At 30.9% G+C, this 22,298-nt stretch overlaps 1 protein-coding gene and 1 long non-coding RNA gene across 2 annotated transcripts; both read left to right on the top strand.

The window, feature by feature from the left end:
* The first annotated feature begins 993 nt into the window (after window positions 1-993).
* LOC139520149 (uncharacterized) lies at window positions 994-4,775 on the top strand. The gene is made up of 5 exons (XR_011663827.1): window positions 994-1,466; window positions 2,302-2,507; window positions 2,988-3,054; window positions 3,368-3,439; window positions 4,422-4,775. It is a non-coding gene; the product is annotated as an uncharacterized lncRNA (long non-coding RNA).
* A 1,624-nt stretch (window positions 4,776-6,399) lies between these two features.
* Window positions 6,400-8,193, top strand: LOC139520150 (sex peptide receptor-like). The gene has a single exon (XM_071312619.1). It carries the CDS (start codon window positions 7,028-7,030, stop codon window positions 8,174-8,176), a length of 1,149 nt encoding a protein of 382 aa, XP_071168720.1. The 5' UTR covers window positions 6,400-7,027; the 3' UTR covers window positions 8,177-8,193.
* The last annotated feature ends 14,105 nt before the right edge of the window (window positions 8,194-22,298 follow it).

Consider the following 22,298-nt stretch of genomic DNA (forward strand, 5'->3'; position numbering starts at 1 on the left):
TGTTAAACATGGAGAAACAAATATATTCAATTTCTCATTACATGGACTAGAGATAGACGATTCAAATAAATGTGTTAGTAAAGGAGACAAAAGGAGGATATTCATCAAGTTGAATTGATAATCACCCGAATGCGAGTTCAGCTCTAAATTATGAGTATAATTTAAATTTACAATCTCTATAAAATGAGAAATGCTATCATATAATTAAAACAATTAAAATTAATGACAAGCTCCTGTATTATAAATGATAATTTTATATGATGCCAAAATATTTTTAACCACATTTTCCACTTAAAACAAAATAAATTTATTACATGATACTGAACCTAAGAATAAGAACTTTGTTTTTAATGACTGTCTTATTTTATTTTATTTTTTAGCTTTTTAATTAGATAAAAGATTCCAGTTTTTATCAATGAAATTCCACATCGCCAGTCAAGAAAATTGATGTTCACAATTATGAGATATTTTATCATATTAAAATTGATGCAATATATATTTTTACTTTTTAAAATACATACTTGATCCTTTTAAAATAATTAAGTAACCTCATTTTAGAAAATTAATCTATAACTCTATCCTTTTATAAAAAATGGAATTATATATATAACTACTATCACTATAGACACTTATTTTGTTTTTGTACAACTTTTAAATATTGTATGGTTAAGTTTTAAAACAAAAACATGTATATAAGACCCTCACATGTAAATACTGCTATGGTGCACATTTCCTTTATTATAATAAAAAATAAAATAAAAAGATACAAAATAAAACAATCTGTATATATATATAAAAACAACCTATAAATGAAAGAAAACCTCCTACATAGTGTGCTGTACATAGTTATCTACATACAACCAGAAAAAATCTTTCAAAATTTACCCCAAATACTCTAATAATATATATATTAGAGGTGTTCCTATTTAAAGGAAGCTAATACAGAGAAGAAGAAGTCGTCTGTTGTCAACGTGTGTAAACAACTTCCAAGTTACAGCTCATCGCTCAGAAGAAAGGAAGGTTTATCATAAAGGATAAATGCATGCGTTCTTTAAAAATAAAGAATATGAATAGCTTCAGCCTGAAAGTTCACACAGTCTTAAATGATTCTCAACTTATAATATCATATGATATAAGTTTTTGAGAGTTGGAGAAATTCGGTGTCCGATCACAGACAGTGATGTTTCGTTTGACGGAACCTGGAAAGAAGGTCGACGGCTAGCTCTGATGATCACCTAGCGCAGAATATGTTTGTTAAGATGCAAAACTGTCCCCTGCGGATACTGTCTGTGAACGGAAATACGACCTTCAAGGCTTGGACCAGGAGGTGGAGGCCGTGGAGCATTTTGTCCATACCATATCGTTGTAGCTGCAGTGCATGTAACCTGCATATCATGTGTGACAGTGTAGAAACGAGGGGGAAAATGGGACTGGTGGATTTGTTATCAATTCAAAAGCTGCACATGGTAAGAGAGTTCAATTTTCTCTTTATTATATATTCTCTTTAGACTTTACACATTTTACTGGTTGGAGAAGGTGTATGGTTTCATGTCTTGAATAAATGAACCTGCCCCACACCTCTCTTTTTCTTTATTTAATTCCCCTCTATTATGGTCCGGGGTTTATGTGGTTTGAGGGTAAAAAGCTTTATTTTGGGGGGAAGTGCTGCCCAAATTTTTTATGAAGCTGGACTTAGTAATTTTTCTGGAATTTTGCCCCTGGAAGTTATTTATCATTTTTGCAATGTACACAAAGACATCTATACATAAGGGGCTTTTTAGTTTTGCATCCAAAAGGAGAGGATTATTTTGTAAATACTTATTTGGTAGCAATTATATAACCATAAATAAAATTAGAATTGAAAAAGTAAACAATTGCAGTCACAATGATTCATTCACAAAAATAATGTTTTACAAACTCAAAATATTAGTTTCCTTTATTTTATAATCAGAATTTTCATATTAAGTCATCTTTTGCATGTGATCAGAGACCAAGGGGTCGGAAACCTTACATATTTAGTCATTTAGAATGATGTGTAGAATGCAGGATAATGCATGAAGGCAAAAAAGAAAATTAAGAAGGGGTGCACCCACTCTCATTCCACATTATTAGAAATAAATGTGAGTCTGTGATTTATAAGAATAAAGGTAAACATGAATTCACAATCATATTATATAAACATAAATTGAAAAAATCAATTGTATATTCCAAATAAAATTATGAACTCAAGTCTAAATAGTTTATAGTTTATCTAATTAACCAATACATGTGCAGACTGACATTTCATATCATATTTTTCAGGAATGATACATGCAGGAATTTGTGCCACACATTTCAACAATTTCCTTAATGGATTGAATGTACTGTCTGTGAATTCATCAGCCATACTTAAAGAAAAAGGAGAATTAAACTGGAAAGAAAATATTTGCAGTTGCAAAAGAATCCTGTAAATAAATTCAAAAGAAGAAACAGTTTTAAACATGGTTAATTTAATGAATAATTGGAAGGTAATTAAACCTTTAGTCATATAATTCATAAATTTTCCTAAGTAGATATAAAGTATAATGAGGACCATAATTATATTCATATTTGCACTTAAGCAGTCATAAAAATGAATTAACAGATCTTGGTAATAATTTCAAGTTTAGGGTCAATATTTCAAATCAATTTTGTGGTAAAGCATTGTTATATATACTTGAAGACTTTCATGTATAGAACATGACAGAATTTGTTTCAACAAAAATATTGAACTAGAATTAGTTACATATGTATAATTTATTAAATGAAATCTATATTAATGTATAATTTCAACAAATTTAATGAAACCTATTTGGTTTTGAAAGCCTTTATACATATTATTATTACAAATTTCATTGTTAACAGCCTGAGTTTCCAGTTAATTTTAAATGTAATATGTTTTAGCTATAGTATTTGAACACTGCATGCACTTTCATTTATATATATTTGTTATCACTTTTTTTCATTAGGTTGAAGCTAGTTATGTTGCAGAATTGCAAATGTTTGGTACTGGTTGAAACTATGAAAGTAATACAGGTAAATTTAAAGAATTTAGACTAACTTTATTAATAGAAAAGATATTCCCAAATGTCAAGGTGAAAGTGGACATTGTAGATTCTAAACACCCATGTGAAAGCAACAGTCTTCTATGGTGAAAGGATGCCATACTTAGCAATGCTCTTGTTATTATATGGAATATGGCTTTTTTATCATTATTTTCACTATTTTGATATTGAACAACCAACATTGATAAAAAGTAATATAAAACTCTCACTTTTTATGAATCCTATATTATCTGATTATATTAATTTACTTATTTAATTTTTGTTATATTTGTTATCAATTGTAGGTCTCATGGTCATCATTTAACAGCAGGTTATTAGCAGCAGTTTTGTAGAAAAATGAAGGATGACTGTCAATGGTAAATACATACATTTTAGGATAATTACATGTAGTTACCTTTGAAAAAAAACTTAGGTTCCATTTGAGACTTTTTAATCTGATAATGGTGTTTTGCAGGCATTTATAACATTTCTTTTTGGACAATATATTTAGTAGACTCAACTATAAAATGTAGGATCATGTAAACTTGTACACAGATGTCACTGACCTACATTTTCCACTTCACTGACTTTGGTTACATTAAACATCCAATTTCATATACAACAAATGTATATCTCCGCAACTAAAAGGTGTCAGATCATGCAAACTTATATATACACTCTCAGAGTCTCAGTAAGTAACTCAGCTTCCAGGCAAAAGAAGGTCACAGTGATCCACATTTTACACTATTGATTTGTACTTTATTTTATAATTTAAATACAAAGTATATTATCAAGACTGCCACTGGTTCTTATGTGCCACAATTCTGACAATGAAGATAACTAAGTGATGTAGATAACTTATGTTTATTTCAAACTTGGTCACATGCTGTATATATGTAAATTTTTACCAAAAAGAACAGTTCAACTGTTTTGATTTAAGGTACACATATATGGTAAAGGTCACACCTATTAAATATACATGTATACCTTGAATTTATTTGCATTGGACCCTATAATGCTCCCTATATCATTTATATTGTCAATTATTGCATTCCAAATTGCCATTGTTCACAAAACAAAAACCACTAAAAAGGATGGCCATCATATGCAAAAGCAATACAAAATGCATACCCATCAGCTGACCTAATTATTGCAATCACTTCAAAAACCTGGCCATATATGATATTATAAAACTCTTAATGAGTACCTTTGTTAGTCAGGTATAATATAATCTTTTTAAATTGATGTTGTAATGCATGATTGGATTAATTTTGCACTCACTGGAATATTATATAGATTTAGTAGTTTATTAGTATATATTACACCTTTTCATTACAAATAAATAAATTAAACTTTCAGGTAAATGCAGCAACAGAATGTTCCCCTGGAAAATTTACTTAGAAAATTTGGGAAAGTATGAATAAGAAATTAGAGAGGCAAACAGATAACCAGAAAACAAAGATTTTGAAAGAAAAGAATTGCCACTAATAGTAATATGCTATATCTGACTGGGAGCAACATGTACTATTCAATATGGAAGGATTGATAATTTTGACTGAGAACACAGTGAACTCTAATAATGCTATGACTATCAATAAGTACTTGACTGAATCAGAGGAGTAAACTATTTACACATTTGTAAATATAACAGTTATATGTTTGCTTGATTATTGAGGCATTCAAAATAAAGAAAGTTGAAAAACCTTTGAAAAAGTTATAATTTCATCATTTTTTGGTTATGTTACTATGACAACTGAAATATATAATGTATTATCATTATGCTTCATCAAACTTAAATCATTAATTGTGGAAAAGGTGACAAAGTCTTTTTTAATCCATTTACTTGCATGACTGTTACCTATGAATCGATAATTTAAAAAAAAATATATTTGGTGATTTTCGCTAACTTCTGAGTAATTTATTTTGCTCATTTAAGACCACAGTAATGCTAATATAAGCTGCATTACAATGTATCATAATATTTGTTTACATTTACATAGAAGCCATGTGTTGTTGGTCTGAAATCATGGTATTTGATCTGCCATTGTCTGTTAGGTTGTTAATCTTGCACATCAGAACAATGCAAAAACTTGAATTTTCCAACTTCATGTCCTGTTGCCATGGTAACCGTTGTTGATAGAAACCAAAAAATTGTTCTCATTTGATTGCCTTGTGAAACTGTATTATTCTGTGTTAGTTTAACAAAGGATATGACAACATATGTCACACTTTGATCACCCATGATGAAAGATATACAAAAAACTGCTGTTGATCACTGTTTCGTTAGGGGTCACAAAAACATTTTTCGTGCAAAAAATAGTCTGGTGACCCATATTTTTTTTAATTTCTTTTTAAAGCTCATTGTTATGACCATCTTATGTCAAATTTAAAAAAATATTCATTGGACCATTTTTTTGGAAATTTAAGAAAAATAGAAATTTTTAACAAAATCTGTGTTTTTTTTTGTGGAGCAGTGTTGATGAAATTAGAGACGAAATCAATGAAAATGAATAAAACTGCCATTATTTGTGTTTTATTTACATTTTAAATAATAATTTTGTAATAAATGAAGAACAAACCCTTCAAAATACTTTCAAAGGCTTGAAAAAAATCCAGAGTTTCTACATCAGGTATGTATTTATGCATACACGTGATGTACCAACTTTGGTGACCGTTACCATGGAAACGAGTCTGGTGACATACTATTTTTAACTCAAATTTTCATAGAGGCCATTGCATAGTATATGTATGCAAATTTTAAGAAAAATTCAATGGTGAAAAAAAATTTGCTATATCTGTAGGGATCCACCTTAAAGCTTCCGCTATAAGTGTTGCAGGAGCAAGCAATTTTACATCACTTAACAGTTGTTGTTTTATTGTTTTTGGCTTTTTAAGAGCTTCCGCTATAAGTGTTGCAGGAGCAAGCACGTGTTTTTATTATAATGATAGAAAATTAAATATAAATTATTTTCATTTCTCAAATGAAGATATTTCTTTTTAACATCTTACAGGGATATATTCCAATAAACTTATGATAAAAGGAAACGATTTATATATTTGTTATTATTAGTAAATCATGTAAAATAATTTAATATATCGTAAAATCAAAACTTTCATTGAAACTTCAATTTATTCAATTTTTTTTTTATTAATATAGAGATATTAGTTCGTGTTGTTGTGTATGATTACATTTGACAATTTGTTCAGCTATGAATCAATAAGGTAGAAAGTGTAAATTAAAGTTTACATACAACAAATTTTCTATGTTTATATTAAATGCGAGAAATGCTATAGAAAAGATATACATTCGTCTGTTTATTCTAGGGTAAATGAGCCGCAAAGTTCTTATCGTAAAACGGCAAATACAATATGAAATATCCGATAACCGAATTTATCAGAAATAGTCATGGCTACTTTTAAAAACATTATACTGGAAAAAAATATTTATGATTCGTCGTATAAAAATATGAGATTAATAGAATAATCTATGAAATCTGTTATTGAAGTAATCAGAAATATTAAGCAAACCACTATAACGTGTGTCAAAATTGCTTATAAATAGAAGTTGAACGTCACAAAAACATGGCTTGATTAGTATTTACAAGATTAGAATTAATTAGAAAAAGTATAGAGGTATAAAAGGCGGCTGGGAAGATCAATCCGCTAAAGAAAGGAAATTATTGTATGGAGCACGACATCGATGTCATATCAAATAAGTTAAGTAGTAGTGTAATCTTCGGATCATCTTGCTGCTATCATAACTGTTAATGAAAATGCTGACAAACCACTCACGATGATTCCATAAATTGATCATCGCCGGACTTAAGATAGAGAGTTTGCCTGGATCATCTGTTAATTATCGTTTTTCAAGTAAAGAACATCAATCTATGAATGCTTAGTTTCTGACAGCTTTTTTTTACCAGCAAGGCATTAAAACGGATAACTTCTTTAATGGTCATAAAAGAATGCTTGGAGAAGGAGAAAACTTGTCGATGGAATTCAATGAAGATTTAATGAATATTACAAACGAAATTTGTTATTTGGGAAGACATCGGACGACACCAAACTTTATTATAAATGGATATTTATTTCCAAGCTTAGCATGTGTTACTGTGGTAATAAATTGTACAATACTAGTGGTATTTTGGAGAGCTAAATTTTTTACTCCACACCATGCTTTACTGGCTGCGTTAGCTATTGTGGACATGTTGACGGTATTTATTCCATCTCCGTTATTTATGTACGTTTTTGGATGCGGATTCTATATGATATTTCCGTCGTGTAAACTATGCCAAGCATATGACATCACAACAATGGAAATACCTATTATTTTACACAGTATATCAATGTGGCTTACTCTAGGGCTAGCGATTCAACGCCATGTGTGTGTTTCGAATCCATTTAAAGCGAAGTACATCTGTACAATGAAAAACACAATTATTTACATGATTCTTATGAGTTGCTGCTTCTTTGCTTTTCTATTACCATTCACCTTCAGATTAAAATATGAAGAGGTTTTAGTTAATTTGGATATGGACGGATTTTTGGCACATCCCGCATGCCGGAAGTCACCACAAAACTGGCTGAATGACAATAAAAATTTATTTTACGGTATGTACGGTTTATTGCGAGTTTTGGTGATTAAACTTTTACCGTGTGTCATCTTACTGATTTTGGAAATTAAGCTTATCCGAAACTTAAAAATGGCTTCACTTGTAAGAATTCATACAAATAAGGTCCATCAAAGAAAAGATGTTCCGATGCGCCTTTCGGCACAAACTGCTTGGATAGTTGGAATATTTTTAGTGACGGAAATTCCCGTGACAGTCGGCGTTATCCATGAGGTAATAGCTTGGTGGTTTAAAGTTAAGTTTATGAAAGATGATGTTAAATTTCTTTTAAGTGATATTTTGAATTTTATTTTGCTATTTGGATGCATGGCAAATTTTGTAATTTATATTTTTCTCAGTGAGAAATTTAGAAGATATATTATAAAATTAGTAACTTTCCAGTCGAGCCGAAAAAGACAATACAGACAATACAAACACTGTGCGAGTCTTAGAAATTTACCGTCAACAAGGACAGAATTAGAAGAATTGTCTGTTTTAAAATAAATTCATTTCATCAGAAATCTTGGTTATTATTTTAAGACTGTGTTATATAACAAAAAAAAAGTATTGATATACCGAATAACAAATATGAATAAACCATTTCAGAGATATTACAATTTATAAGATGAGACGTTCTAATGCATTGTTGTATCGACTGGAACTATATTTATTTAATTGTTTCTTACAGAATAGAATGTACAACTAAATCATATCTTGACTTCTTTCCAGTATTGCCTACATGAATGAATTTCTTCTCTATGTTTACATAAAATACTAATGACACAGAAAGTATTTAAATGACGATACAAATAATAATCCATGTGTGCAAGCTTATGCAGGACTGGTATTTGCGAATAGTACTTTTACTCGCGCAAAGGCTTGATAAATTTTAGTTTTGTATGTTGTTTTCGTTAATTCACTTCATAAACGTGATGATGCTCATAATGTTTTTTTGTGTATTTTCTTTAAAATTTTTAGATTTCGAGCGTACCTGATACATGTATATGTATTCCAAAATGCTTTTTGTTTCATTCATTCAAATATTTTCAAAAGTAAACAAATACTTATGATAGGTGAGACGAAATCCATTTCTATTAATAAAGTTATTCTTAAAAATTCGACAGAATGCTGTGTTTACACCAAAACGAAAATTTAAAGGCCAGAATTCGAAATTTTAGATAAAACACGTAAAATGCATAAAGTGTAATCATTTTCCTCGGAGTTCGTGATTTTTGTTTTGTTTTTAATTTTTATCTCTTATTCACTAATGATTATCATAGATATAAATAATTTGCTACAATGTATTCTGTTACACTGAACTAGTATATCATTTGTTTAGGGGCCAGCTAAAGGACGCCCCCGGGTGCGGGAATTTTTCATTGCATTGAAGACCTGTTGGTGACCTTCTGCTGTAACAGTTGTCTGCTCTATGGTCGGGTTGTTGTTTTTTTTGGCATATTCCCCATTTCCATTCTCAATTTTATTTTGACATGTTTCTTTTGTGTTTCTGTTTGGTTTGCATTGGCATTTTAAAAGATTATATCTTCCTATAGCTCACAATTGTGCCGTATGACATCGGCTATGAAATACACAAGACAAATAAGTGTAGGAAGGCAAGATTTCTGTACAATTGGCTTGATTTCAGTAACTGCGAGTCTTTTTTAATATCAAAAATATGTCTTCATTTTTATTTTGTGTTTGTGCTATCTATCATTCAGTTTAGTTTTTGGAGATTAGTTGCTCTTACTGTACTGGTTTTTAGAGTATGACATAAACAAAGTTAATCCCGCCATAATTTCATGTACATGTGCCAAGTCGAGAAACCAGTCAGTAAACGTTGGGTGTCAAATCTTAATGTTTTTTTTTGTTATTTGGAGATTCAACTCTTATAGAATCGGAACGATTTAATGTGATTCATATTGCATAGATATCTGTTTGTTGTTGAAGACTGTATATTTGTACTCTGTTTTGTTCGATTTTTTTTTTATATTCGGTTTTTGTCTCATTGATGTATTTATACTCCCTATCTCATTCTTTACCTATCAAATATGTATCTTCGAGATCAGGTGTTTAACATTCAAATAGATATAGGAAAATGTCGTGCCAAGTCGAGAAACCAGTCTACGTTGGGTGTCAAATCTTTTATTTTTGTGTTTTTTCAATAGGAGTATAGTAGAAATTTTAAGCAGCAGAATGGGTAGTAAAATAAGATCTACAAACAGTTGAAATGAACGAAATCGTCAAGTGACTTCTTTCAGAAGTTGTGTCTTTCAATAATAATTTTATCCAAACATTCTTTAAAGATATAATAGACAGACAAAAACTCTCTTGCAACAGCACAATGATCAACCTCATGTATGCAAGATCTGCAAGTTTTTTTTATTGCCCTACAATGACGATGTGTATACCTTTTGTCTTTGAAGTATGTGCAAACTTGCATGTCGGCATGAATATTTTATATTTTAATTTGGCATCAATACTATACATTTAACCTAACATTGAGTTTGCTTTAATTGTTAAAACAAAATCCTTTTTTTTTATGCTTTCTTTGTAACGGTCAATTTTGGTCAGTTTTTTTCATATTAAAAAAAAATTCATTACAACAATTTGTTTATTACAAAATTATATCGATCTATGAGATTTGAAAATCAGTGAACTTCTGTTGTCTTGATCTAGCGTATATTACTATATCTGCAACCAATACCCAGATTTGTTTGTGTTTCTAGATTCAATATATATACCTTGGTACATATTGGTTAAAGAACATTTTGGATCGTATGTTGCGGCCTATGTTTCCAATGTGCTTACTATCTTTGTGTTATGAGTTACGAGAACGTCTACAAACAAATATTGTATTAATAATATTTTATCGATATTGTGTAAAAAATGCCAGGTTCTTTTAAGCCTCTAGTATATCAATAGTGAAAACTTATTCAAAGTTTTAGTCTTATATATCACGTACATAGTATGTCGAAGATTGAGATCCTTTAAAATAGAAACACACGTTATTGACATATTTAAACCCTTTATTTCCGAATGATTGATTGTCTATTTTAGGTCAAGTGGTAACTATATGTTAGATTTTCAGGACGAAACAAAGTTGTATTATCAATGAGAAATGGTCTAATAAGCTGGTCAACTTGGATTAGAAGGGGGGTTCACCATATACAATAAAGGGTATGTTCGATAGACATGGAAGCATTTCATTACATTAGATCACCGACAGTTATTCAAAAAGATATAATTATCAAGGATAGGGTTTATTACTGCGTACAGAACGTAACCAAACAGGCATCGGATTAAGCTCCTTTTCGACCAAACGTGGTTATATATTTATACATTCCGCACAGAAAAACGCATATCCCCATTTGTGCGATTCTTATAACTAGATGAGAGACGCCAGATTAATATGGATTGATTACATTGATACAAGTGGATTATCGGATTTATCCAATCGAGATAGTTAAATTATCAATTTTAAAGTCCGAGCCTCGGCGAGGACTTTAGAATTTATAATTTAACTATCGAGATTGGATAAATCCGATAATCCACGTGTTAACATGTAATAATCTGTTTCTCTAATGATTAAAAGATAAATTTTCCTTTTTTTTCTAAACAAAAGCCCCCATTTCGAGTGCCTTCCACTTTCCACGAAGTTGTCAATTTCATTATCACCTGTTAGAACATTTTGATGATTACAGGGAGCTGAGAAAGGTTATGACCCTTTGACTCAGCCAATCATCTTCTGAGATCACCGGCAACTACACGTTGATTAATTTGTTTTATAAAATGGGTTCGGAAAGGGATTTATTTCCATAAAATTAGAGAAATCACTTATAATCAGGTACCCAGTTACTGTATATATTTAGTGTTCAATAAGTTTATTTTGTTAATATTTGTCTCTTCATTGATGCTCGAGGTCTAAATATTTGAAAATGCAAACGTTGACGCGTTGATATATCCGAAAAGGAACAAGGACATAACGTACTAATATAGCCAAACTCTGACAAATAACAGAGCCATGCATGAGGGAGACGAACTTATGATAAACAGGGTGCCTAGTGGAAATAGAGGGTAAGCAAATGACAGTAGGTAAGCTTACAATGAAAACGAATCTCAACCAGAGACCCATGACATAAATGTGTTGCAGACGGAAATGGTTCCTTTGCTAATGATGAATCGAGTTAAGCAAAGTTAGGATTTATTTACGCATGCAGAGCATGACGCTCTCAAAAATGAGACATAAGTTTCAGCGTTACCATTTGCCCGACGTGGCTGTCTACTTGTACCAGGTGAAACTTCTTGTATAACCTTATCAAACATAAGGGTTTCCTTTTTTTAACAACTACAAACTTGTTTGAAACATCTATCGTCCTTGATATTCCTGTGTGAAGTGGCTGGAGACTTTTATCAATATAATAAGCAATTACCCAATCAATCATCTACATCATTTGTATCTTTTCGTTCATATATTGATAACATCCTCGATTTAAGTAAATAATTCGCTTTTAATCAGCACTACTGTTTTTCCGTAATTATCATATCATTTCATGATACTATAATACTTAAAATTAATGCCAAGGAGCGTCTAAATTTGAAATGGATAATTAATCCATGCTTCGTATATATGCATTAATAATTTAGAAATACCGACTCGTATTAATATCTGAAATGTATCCTGTGCCAAACAAGCTAACATGCCCGACCGTTGTTTGTTTTTATGTTACACATTGTAAGACCTAACAAAAACAAGCTCGTGAAACATATATTTGAATTTTTATTAGTATTTGTATTTAAAAAATACCAGGGCAAAATTATTAATTAATATGATGACGATATATTAGTTCCCTAGCAATGGTCTTGATCGAGTATGAGAATCAAACCTACTCAAACTGTCGCGTTTGAGACACTATTAAACTTGAAGAAATTTCAACAACAAGAGTCGATAAGTCAAAACAGCAGGAACGAACACAATGTTTATCATGAAGAAGTCACAACTTTTAAATTTTCCATGAAAATAACACTCACAAATTACAATTTCATGTTACTTGAACATCTGCATTAAGATGATTGATAAATCGTCAAATTAAGAACCAATCAAAATACAATAAGACCTTGGCAAGCTAACTGTTTACATTTGTAAATCATCTACTTTAGATAAAAAGGAAAATCACAGTGTTTATTTATTTTTCTATGATTAAGATAAATTTGGTTAACTAGAAATGTTACTGTAAAAAAGTTCAGATTGTACTATAGCTCTCTTTATTATATGATGATTTCTAATTAGTATAAGCGTATAGAATAGAATAGAATAAAATATTTTAATATTAAAGTGCAACCTGAATTATAACAAAAATTGCATTCATATATACAAGTGATTTTCAGTCAGCCAAATAGGCTTATGATGCACTGTACATTGTGTATCATTATTGAAAATAAAATTAATTAATAAATATAGTTCAAATTTACACGCAAATTATAGCAAGGCACGTTATCAGTTGATCACAGTTTGTCTGATGGTAAAACAGTTCAAAATAAAGTTAGAAACAAGCTTGCTGTAATTACAAAATAAATGTTTTAATTTGATGTTCACTGGTAGCGTAGTTAAGTCTATGTTGTACTTATCTCGGATATCATTAAATAATGTTGTTCTTAATTGTTCATAGCGTTCACAAAACAGCAAGAAAACTGCATATTTCCTAAATGCACAAAGTTATAAAAAAGCCAAAAAAAGAAACCATGATAAAACATATATCAACTGCAAGATTGAAATATATATCGACTTCTTAAAATGCTTTTCCTTATATGAACTAAATGTCCGTGTAAATTGAAATTGCTGTTCAAAGTTAAGGAAAAGCACGATCATACTGATAGTAATTGAATATATTGCCTTCTTTTGTTTCATGTTTAAAGTAAAAGGCATATTATTGTCTAATTTAAGTGCCCTAAATGTGAAGATAACATGCAGAGTGTTATTAACTAATCAATACCGTTTGACAACTATGAATGATAATTGTGTTTCCTGCACAACCGACGAATGTAGACTCTTCGAATAAAGATATTTGATTCAAAATACAAACGAAGAAATCACAACACGAATAAGGATGTATAGCTAACTTCAATAACACACCAAATCAACAACACAAACATCAAGACGTCTAAGGGGAAAGATACATTCTTCAAAAGATATATCATGTCAAGCTTTTAATCGCACCAAGGCAATGCAATTTGAAGTTTTGAATTTTGTTTTAGCGGGGATGATCACCGATCCGCCTGCAACACCCAGAATGATCAACAACAGTATGAGACGTGAATAGAGATGACAAATGTCGCGGTTCTTGACACGTGCAGGCACATGATCATGCAGAGTTAAACAGTTTATAGATGTTGAAAATTTAACCTCTAGATCTTGAGAAAAAAAAAACCAGAAAAAAAACCATTCGTCCGTGTACATTTACGCCAAACATTTGTCATTTTAAAATGAAAAAAAAACAGATTTTACCAAATGCTCTGTAACTTTCAAAGTAAAAAGGTTATGCAGCACATTCCTCGACAATAACCTTTTCGCGTTGTCGTTGTCCTATCAAAGTGTTTATATCTAAAAAGGAAACAGACATTTTGTACATATATCGTTAAAAAAACATCTGAAGGCTAAACTGTGTAAATAAGAAAACACAAAACCTTTATAAACCCAGTTAATTTCATAACAATTTATGCCTGAATGATCACTAAGTATCAACAGGAGTGTGTATTAACCGCTCTCTAACTGTTAGAGACTTACATTTTTATCTTATATACTTTGCAGAATTTTCCTTTTACTTGATTCCAAAGATTGCAAACAAGAAGTTTTAAAACAAACAAAATATATATACCCACGGTTCTGTTTAACGAAACATTCAAAGTAATACACTTAAAAGTTTAATCAAAATGAATGCATCACAGTATAATGCATCTACTTTAAAATCAATATTTACAAAATCTTTTTAATAAACGGAGAGAACGATATAAGTACACTTCCAAAGTTCAGAAAACTGCTTGGATTGTTAAGAAACGTTTATTATAATAATTTGCAAGATTTCACCTGTTATGTAAAATACTTACTATGATCTTAAAGTTGTTGGGATGCACGATACTTATACATGCACATAATGATAACGACTGCATGAAAATAACTGCAAGCCAATACTAACGTAAGATTGATTTAGCTATCCTATTTTTGCATGGGATGATTTTCTCAGTTTGACAGTTTTATACTAGCGAGTGCTATTTTTAACATTTTATAGGCTAGGCCTGATTTTGACTAAAATATTCACGTAGATTACTCCATAACCATGCGAGACGTTTATAAATAGTTCAAGTCGTTAAACACCCCCGTTGAAGTAGTATTTAGTTCTATTGTGAAGGAGTTTGCTTAAATCAATCTTTGTCTTATGCATAACAGGTTTCATGGTGTACAGTTACATTTGTTTGAAAAATCAATTTGGTATTATGCAGTTTGTCTCACAGATTTCATGATTAACAGCTGAATCGTTTTATTGCGCTTCCGTTGTACGTTGTCGCTCTTACATTCTTTCCTCGAATGAGACCAACATTACCGAGTTAAACGTGTCATCGGGTTTGTACTTTTATGAGCAATAAGAAGGGTGACACATGTGGAACAACTTCGACACCCTTCTGGATAACCTGCGATCAGCCCCGTTTTATAATCTTGGATCGTGATGCTAAATCGTTATTTTTTTTGATGTTTTTTGTATAATGTTTTGTCTTTTCGTCGTATTTTTCTCAATATTCCACTGTTTGGTTGTTTTCCTTTTTTGATATTTTGGCCTATTATGTCTGGGTTTTTTCTTCACACATTGATATTAATGTAATGGCATTCTATGCGGCTCCCATACAAGTGAGAGGTTTAGGTAGCTTCAAAACCAGGTTTAATCCACCATTTTCTACATAAAGTAAAGTCAGGCTGATGTCCTCCATTCATTTGAGCTTGTGGTTGTGCCATTTTAAAGAAATTCCGTTCTGAGTTTTCTGTGGAGTGCTGTATTTTTGTTATTTTACTTTTGACTTATGACTTTGAATATCCCATTTGGTGTCTTTCGACTTTCTTTGAATATTAATGGACTACGTGTATGATGCTTGCGGTTGTCGTTCTGTGTCTGGGAATGAAGTGCTCATTACTTTGAAGATATTTTCATTTTAATGATAAGGAAATCCACAAGAGTCCTTGTCGTCGTCAAAGGAAAACTTCATTTGAATTATGAAAGCTTAATAATGAATAGTTAAGATATTATCTGGTTTTAATTAGTTTGACTTATCGGATTCACCCTGAAATAAGAATGTTCCCACTTTAAGGTATACATAATATGAGGTTATGTTACTATATTAATCTCATGGGCAAGGATCTGTCCTTCAGTGAACTACAATTCTATCACATCGGAAAATGTATTTCATTTTGTTTTTGATATGAACAGGTTACTTGGCTAAATATATAGATTAAAAATATCTAACAATAGTGTACTCTGCTAGGTCTCTATCTGTTTGATTTGAACTGATATGAGAAGAGGAATTCAGCAAACAAATCCCTTCCCTATTAAATTATGCCTCGGTGGTCTGGTGCTTACACGTGTTAAGAAATGAAGCGGTAGCATTTTTTAACCACTGAAAAAAATCTTTATTCTTGACAGAGAAAATCTGCATGTTGGATATATGATTTTTTATGCAGTTGAAATTAAAATACCAAAAATACACCAAACTCCGAGGAAAGTTGTAAACGGAAAGTCTAAAGCAAATCTCAAACTCGAAACGCTCGAACACACCAAACAAATGGATAACAACTGTCATTTTCCAGATTTGGTACAGGTATTTTCTAATGTAGAAACTGGTTGATATAACATGGTTTTATACCTAGCTAAACTTCCCACTTGTATGACAGTTGCATTACATTCCATTATATAGACAACGATGTGTAAAATAAACAAACAGATATAACAGGTAAAATATCAGAAATAGTGATACAGCAGTCGATATTGTGTTATAATCTTAATATCTATAAATAAAAACACTTATAGAGCTATTAGTATTGAATTTGTTTGGAACACATTGAAGACAATTAAAGGTCAAAACATTGCTTCACTTTTCATAGGGTTGTATTGAAATAACTCAAATCAAGTTTAATTTTTTATCTAAACGAAAATTGCATCGTTCTAACTGCTCTAAATCTATTACAGTCAAAAAATCTTTATCTTGTATGACATGTAAAATTATTCAGTTCTTTTTTTCCATTGATTGTAAAGAAGATTTTAAAACAAACAAACTCTGTTTTACGGAAACTTTATAGTATATAGACTTTAAAGTTTAATCAAAATGAATGCATCACAGAAACGAGAATGATAAATCTGCATCAAAATCAATATCTATAAAATCGTTTGAATAAACAGACGTCAGGAAAAACATAATAATCACACTTCAAAAGTTCCAACGAAGAGCTAATGAGATTGTTAAGAAACCTTGTAAATGTTTAATGTTTCACCTGCTATGTATTAAAACATTTACTATATATATACTTTTAAGTCGCTGAGGTACACGATACTTGTACATGTACATACATGTGAATAACGATGCTATATATAATTGTAATATAATTAATCCTGCAATTGGGTGTCTTACTATACAGATACAGCCCTACATATATCGTTATGCTGTATCTGTATACTATATAGATATCGCTCTAAAGCTCCGACCACTGCCGGGACTACGTTTGTGTATTGCTGTTGACGAGTGTTGTATGAACCTGCGTGACCTCAGAATGTGTATTGCAGTCGCATTCCAATGACATTTTGTTTGACCTTATGCGAATTCACGATTATTTTTATTCGTTCTGTTTATTTTCAAACATTTTTATAGAGCAATAAGAATTAAACCAATTTTCTGATATCAGACAAACATGAAAAGCAGTATTTTCTACGACGACAATCATCGATTTCAAAACTTGTGTAACAAAATCAACCATGTCAATTTTAGCATGCATGTTAAGTGAATTTCAAGTTCAGTTTAAAATTCTGAAGCGTACACTTCTGTTTCATATTGGACAATGTTTTGTTATTTTTGTTTACTGTTGAAATTGAAAGTTGAAAGTTGTTATGTTAAAAAACATAATTATTCACCTTGAGCGATGTATTATTGTTTATTTTTCGAAATTCTTTTTTTTGCGAAACCGTCTTCAGCTGAATGTGTAATTTTAATAATACTACGCAGGCCTCAATGGATTTTAAATCGAAAAAAGGCAGTAAATGTGGGTTTCTGTGTCTTTCAAAGCACATACAATATACAGAATTAATTGCAGAATAAAGACAATAACTGTTTAGTGTCTTTAAATATCAGCTGTATTTGCACTCGGCTCGAAACAGGCGTAATAGCTCGCTAAAGCTCGCATTACACCTGTTTTTTTAGTCTCGTACAACTACAGCTGATATTTAAAGACACTAAACAGTTATTGTCTATATAATTTAATGCCTGTACCAAGTCAGGAACATAACAGTTGTTTGTCATTCGTTTGATGTGTTTGAGCTTTTGATTTTGTCGTTTAATGGGGGATATCCGTTTTAAATTTTACTTAGGAGTGCGGTTTTTTCGTTATTTTACTTTTTACACTAATCTGACGCCAAAACTAACTTTATACGATTGATTTAGCTTTCCCTATTAATGCTTGGAATGCAATTTAACTGTAAATCTATGATTTCCAGTTTCAATGTGACAGTTTTATACTAGCGAATGCTATTTTTAGCAGTTTATAGGCTTAGCATGATTTTGACTAAAATATTCACGTAGATTACTCCATAACCATGCGAGACGTTAATAAATAGTTCAAGTCTTTAAACACCCCCGTTGAAGTAGTATTTAGTTATATTGTGAGGGAGTTTGCCAAACTCAATCTTTGTTGTATGCGTAATAGAAATCATGGATTACATTCAAATTCGTTTGAAAAATCAATATGGTATTAATAGTTTGTCTACCAGATTTCATGGTTTACAGTTGAATCATTGTATTACCCTTCCGTTATACTTTATCCCACTTACCTCCTTTATTTGAATTAGACTTACACGTACTAATTAGACGTGTCATCGGGTGTATATTTTCATGGGCAAAAACTAGTGCGACACATGTGGAACAAGATCTTCTTATCCTTCCGGAAGATCTTAGATCAGCCCCGATTATTTTGTTAAAGGTTCGTGTTGCTTAGTTTTACTTGTTTATGTTGTTTTTCTATTCTGTTTTGTCTTTTTGTCTTATTTTTTTGTTTTTTCCATGGCATTGTTTGGTCGTTTTCATTTTTTTGATATTTTTACCCATTATGTCTGGTTGTTTTGCTCACACAGTGTTATCAATATAATGGCAATCTATATATGCGACTGTCATACAAGTTAGGGGTTCAGTTAGACATTTTCAGTTTTGCATTTTCCGTGAAGTGCTGTACTTATGTTATCTTAATTTTGACTTATGACTTTAAATATCGCATTTGTTGTCTTACGTCTTTCTTTGACTATTAATGGATTACGTGTATGATGACAGTGGTTGTCCTTTTGTGTCTGTTTATAAAGTGCCAATTCCTTTGAAGTAATTCTACTTTCAACGATAACTACATTTCTATCATAATTTAGTACTAACATAAACATTTTATATAGATTAATGCCGGTATAAACCTTTATACAATACTAAACAATAATAGAGTGCTCTTTATCTGTTTTATTTGATCTGACATGAGAACAGGAATTCAGCAAACAGTCTCGTATTGTGTTGTGTTTGTTTTTTCTGCATTGGCTGGAGGTATAGGGGGAGATTTGCAATATAAAAAAACATGATTAACACAGCCGCAATTTTGCGCCTGTCCCAAGTCAGGAGCCTCTGGCCTTTGTTTGTCTTGTATGATTTTTAATTTTAGTTTCTTTTATATATTTCGAAGTTTAGTATGACGTCCATTATCACTGAACTAGTATACATTTTTGACTCCGGGTGCGGGAATTTCTCGTCGCATTGAATACCCATTGGTGGTCTTCGGCTGTTATCTAATGTTTGGTCGGGTTGTTGTCTTTTGACACATTTCCGATTTCCATTCTCAATTTTATATTTTTCTTATTACATTATCTGATGTTTAGGTTGTATGGTGTACGGGCAATTGAGATGTCGATCATCGATATCGTGGAGATCAAACCAAATTATTGAGAATTGATATTTCTTGCTGCTCTGTTTATCATTTAGGGATATGCGCAAAGAGGTTTGTCATGCTTTTAAAGTATTTACGAATTTTGCGAACTCACATCAGGTTGTTTTTATGTACTCATGCTTGTGAGATAAAAAAAATGAATATGATTATAAAAATGCACTAGTTCTGATACACTTTTATTGTTTCAAAATAGATTTAATCTTGAGATATACTTTCATTGCAGAAAAATGTTTTTTTATTACCTATAATGGTTTACTTGTAGAAATTGTTACATGGATGAATAGTTGACTCTTTGGCACTCATACCACATCTTCTTATATCTTGTTATAGGAGACTTTAATTAGCTGTTAACTTTATAAGTGTTGAAATCTCAATATTGACGAATTGGAAGGTCACTCGTGTTGAAAATTGCAAAGCAAGTTTTGTTTCATAGTGTATTTTTTTTGAAAATAAAACCAATGTACCGAAAAGTCTGACTAAAATGTCAAAGAGATAACCTTTTTGAAAAATTATATTCAAAGATCCAACAAGTTTTGTTCTTATGTAACTAATATATTGCTGAAAAAGAATATAAATTAGTTTGTAACTTTTGGTCCTCAATGCTCTTCAACGTCGTACTTTATTTGACCTTTTAAATTTTTTTGATTCGAGCGTAACTGATGAGTCTTTTGTAGACGAAACGCGCGTCTGGCGTATATATAAAATTGATGAGTTTATTGATAAAAAATCTTCCAATTAAAAATATGTGATCAATAAAGAAATGAAGCGGTAGTTTTTTTTTAAACCGCTGGTTTTTTTTTTACAGAAGAAACTGCATTGATGGAAATCAAAAAATGATATGCAGTTAACACACTGACGTTTTTATTGCATATTTGTTTCCCGTCAGTATTAGTTGTTGAATAGTATATATAATACATGGAGGATTATGATTTACCGTTTTAAGGTATCTGTATTTTAAAGCAATATTACAAAATAAGGAAATAACACTTTATTAATATTATACGTCTGTAGTGCTTATCTTGATTTACATCCACCGCAGCGTTCATGACAAATATGTGAATTCCAAAGACGTGTAACTACCGATATACATGAAGAGTTATGTGGAAAAAAAAACCAACAATACCATCTTCATTTAAAATTAGTGGGCGAACAGTTTGGAACACATTGATGATCATACGTCATGTTTGATATGGTTGTATTGAAATAACACAAATCAATGTTTTATTTATAATCTAAACGGAGATTGTATCCTTATAACTGCTTTCTATTAATTAGATTCAAACATTTTAATCTTATATAATATGTAAAATTATTCATATACTTTATTCAATTTATTTCAACTAAGATTAAGAACAAACACACTCTGTTTTAAGGAAACTTCAAAGTATATAGACTTCAAAGTTGAATCAAAATGAATGCATCACATCAACGCGTATGATAAATATTCTTCAAGATCAATATCTATAAAATCTTTTGAATTTAACAGACGTAGAGAGAACATAATAATCACACTTCAAAAGTTTCACTAACGAATAACTGGGATTGTTATAGGAGCACTGGCTGCCAACATCATATTCACCGATTTTACTCAAGTTCTCATATTTGATTTGTAACATATAAAGACACATCACCAACTTATAAAAAGTCTTAAATAAACAGTTCATAGTTCATTTACTCGATGATATATATCAGAATGTCTTGTGTATTGTAGTCTAGACGCCATCTAACCAACTACCGAGATGACCCCGAAAACTACCGATGGTCACATGTTTCTTAGCTTATTTTCAATAAATTGAACCATACCGGCTGCTAAAAGCGAATTAGTATTCCACTTCTTCTCTTCCATTAATGATTGAACAAAAACAATCAGAATTCGTTTTTTTTTTAAATATCGCGTAGCTAGTGTCCATTTTGTACTTTATTTGACTTTCCTTATTCTTGCATGGCATGATATTTTAACAATATATCTTTTATTTGCAGTTTTAGTCTGACAGTTTGATACTTACAAGTGCTGTTTTTATCAGTTACCAGGCTAGGCATGATTTTTACTTAAATATTCACAGAGATTACTCTTTGACTGTGCGAGACATTAATAAACAGTTAAACACCCCCGTAGGAGGATTATTAGGTTCTATTGCGGAGGAGGATTATTAGGTTCTATTGCGAAGGAGGTTGTTTAAACCAATCTTTGTCTTAATGCATAACAGATTTCATGGTTTACAGTTGAATTTATTTTTTGAAAAATCAATTTTGTCGTTATGTAGTTTGTCTTAGCCCTTTCATAGTTTTAATTTGCATTGCGTTGCATTTAGTCGTACTATTCTCTTTCCCTCAAATGTAAACTACAGAAAAAGTCTATTACCGGATTAGTACTTACATTAGCGAGCAAGACAGGTGCCATATGTG

This window comes from Mytilus edulis, chromosome 4, assembly GCF_963676685.1.
Source record: "Mytilus edulis chromosome 4, xbMytEdul2.2, whole genome shotgun sequence".
Lineage (NCBI taxonomy): Eukaryota > Metazoa > Mollusca > Bivalvia > Mytilida > Mytilidae > Mytilus > Mytilus edulis.